At 50.8% G+C, this 2588-nt stretch overlaps 1 protein-coding gene across 1 annotated transcript; it reads right to left on the reverse strand.

Annotated features, from left to right (window-relative positions):
- Window positions 1–531: 531 nt before the first annotated feature.
- On the reverse strand, window positions 532–2055 carry DQ04_06641000 (putative RNA-binding protein 4; the record flags this gene model as incomplete). The annotated part of the gene is made up of 1 exon (XM_009314806.1): window positions 532–2055. The coding sequence occupies one exon, from the start codon at window positions 2053–2055 to the stop codon at window positions 532–534; it is 1524 nt and encodes a 507-aa protein (XP_009313081.1).
- Window positions 2056–2588: the final 533 nt, after the last annotated feature.

Consider the following 2588-nt stretch of genomic DNA (forward strand, 5'->3'; position numbering starts at 1 on the left):
TATAAATATATATAAATATATAAATAAATCTTGGTGGTATATAATTGCGTATATATAATATATAATATATATTATATATATATAAATAAATGAACAAATGCACATATACATATACCAACACACACACACACACACACACACTCCCGCAGAGGTGTATGTGTGTGCGTCTGACATGTGCAACATGACAAAAATGAGAGAGAAATGAAACTAACCAAAAATATGGGCAGACATCGGTATCATTGATGATGGCGCTGCCTTCCGTGAGAGCATGGAGCCGAAAATACAAATGGAACCGGAGAATCTAAACAACAACAACGAAAAAAAAAAACGGAACACAAAATGGTGTAGAGCAAGCCCACAAACCGAACAAACAAGAAAATGGAGCATTCAAACCTGCCCACATCCTCGCTAATTTTTCTTTGTGCCCCTTTTATAGCATCGCTGTTTTCCTGAAAGGCTTCCATCCTCGGACGTGCCGATATTCGCCATCCAGCGATCCCCGCACCCCACCGAGAAGTGTATTCCCACATCTCAGTGACTATCGTCCTCATTACCACAGCTGCTTGCATGCATTTCAGCGTTTTCGCACAGGTCCACAGTCACCTCATCATCACCTTGGCAACTGTCACAATCAACCGTTGAGCGCTGCTGATCAGCATAGCGAACTTTTAGCGCACGCCCTCCCACCTCAAAGCCATTCATTGCCTTGATGGCAGCCTCCGTGCTTCGTCCGTCTTTATAATACACGAACCCATAGCCTTTGCGCCGGCCAGATACCTGATCATTGATAATTTTCGTCTGCTTCCTGTGCAAGAGGCCATACCTGGAAAACAACCCACGGAAAACATCATCGGTGAGAGACTGCGGAAGGTAATTGACGATAAGCTGCGTTTTGGTGATGTCGATGGGAACAGGATCTTTATCGAACGGCAAGCCACCACGGCGTTCGCCCTCCTGAACACCACTCCCGCTACCACTGCCGCTGTTGTTACCACTGTTCCTGCTACTCTTGCCCCGTTGTACAGCCAAGTCGCTGTGCGTACCACTGTTCGAGCCACGTCGACAGCTGCCCAGGGGGGATGGGACTGACGAGGAAGCCGGAACACCAAAGGCAGCGCTCGTGCAATAAGACTGTTGCTGGTTGCGCTGTGTAAAGATGGCATTATCCACCTGCGCGATCTGCGGGCTGGAGAAAAGAAACGGAAGCACCCCTGACGGCGCGGTGCTGGGTCCGGTACCAGAGGAGAACTGCGGCGCCCAAGAAATACCCAGAACGTTTGCGCCTGGCTGCGGCTGATGCGCCGTCGGCACCTGGTAAGGCGGCATCCGCGTCGTCGTGGTCCCCATTGCGTTGGCCGCTGCCGCTGTGGGCGAGGTCGAGCTGAGGAGAACCGTCGAGGGCTGCGCTGACGATAAAGCAGCCGATGCGCAGTTAACAGGCGCGGACGCACCGGGTGCGTCCACCATGTAGTAGCATGTGCCATTCAGCGAATCGGGTCCATTCTTTCTCGGGGACGTCAGAAACATGAACCTCGGTGCCGCGTCTCCGCCCCCTGCAGCCTCCTGCTGCACAGGAATCGAGTACAGAAACGTGGAAGATGACGCCTCGAAGTTGGCAGGTTGTATGCTGTTTTGTGAAGATAGGAAATTGAGGTTTGTGTTAGAGTAGTTCATCACACTGTTATTGTTCGGGTTTTGAAAGGGAGACATCAGAGAAGTATTTGCCTCTGTATTTCTCCGGTCCGGGTGTGTAAGTGCAGAAAATGCTGTTGACGATGGAGCAGATTTGCTACCCGTTTCATTCCTACCGTTGCTGCTCGTGTAGAATATCGAGGGCGACGTCGCCATAGCGTGTTCTTGCTGCTGCTGTTGTTGTTGCCTTTGCTGTAGCTGTTGTCGCTGCTGCGGGTCCTGCGGCATGTAAAATCCGGAGACCATGTTGGAAGACCCCTGTGCCGCCGAATCAAAAGAGCAAAGGGTAAACAGATACTGCGAATTGCTAGGCTGTGGATATTGTGGCTGCGGTTGCTGCGCGTGGAAGGTGTTGACGTTCATTGATTAAAACAGAACTTGCCAGCTTGGGTTTAATAGTCACGCCTATCTTCTGAACGGTGGCGGCACCCCCAAAATACCTCTCGCACGTTTTGGGCCAGATTCCTTCTCTTTTTTTAAAAAAATCCTTTTTCTTCTTCTTTCTCTTAACTGTACACGTTCAGCAAGATGAAGCGTGCCCTGATGGGGCAGGAAAACAACCAACGATGGAGTGAGCACATGAGCAAGCGACGCTCTGCAGCGATCCACCCTACGATGCCACTTCACACACACACACACACACACACTCACACAAAGGCAATCAAAAATGGTATGCCTTTTTGTGTCGATATGCATGTGTATGTGACGGTGCTCCAGCATACGTGGAACGTGGTGTCCGCAGGGGCACCAGCGGCAACGACAAGTGTGGGTGACACCGATCCCCTCGGGTACTCGGCTTCCAGCGCAGGCACCACAGTCCCGCACTCCGCGTGCACTGTCAAATGAGGAGCCCCTCTAAAGAAGAAAAAATAATCCCGTCTCAGCTGCCAAAGCAA

Source organism: Trypanosoma grayi (genome assembly GCF_000691245.1).
Source record: "Trypanosoma grayi strain ANR4 Tgr_664_V1, whole genome shotgun sequence".
Lineage (NCBI taxonomy): Eukaryota > Euglenozoa > Kinetoplastea > Trypanosomatida > Trypanosomatidae > Trypanosoma > Trypanosoma grayi.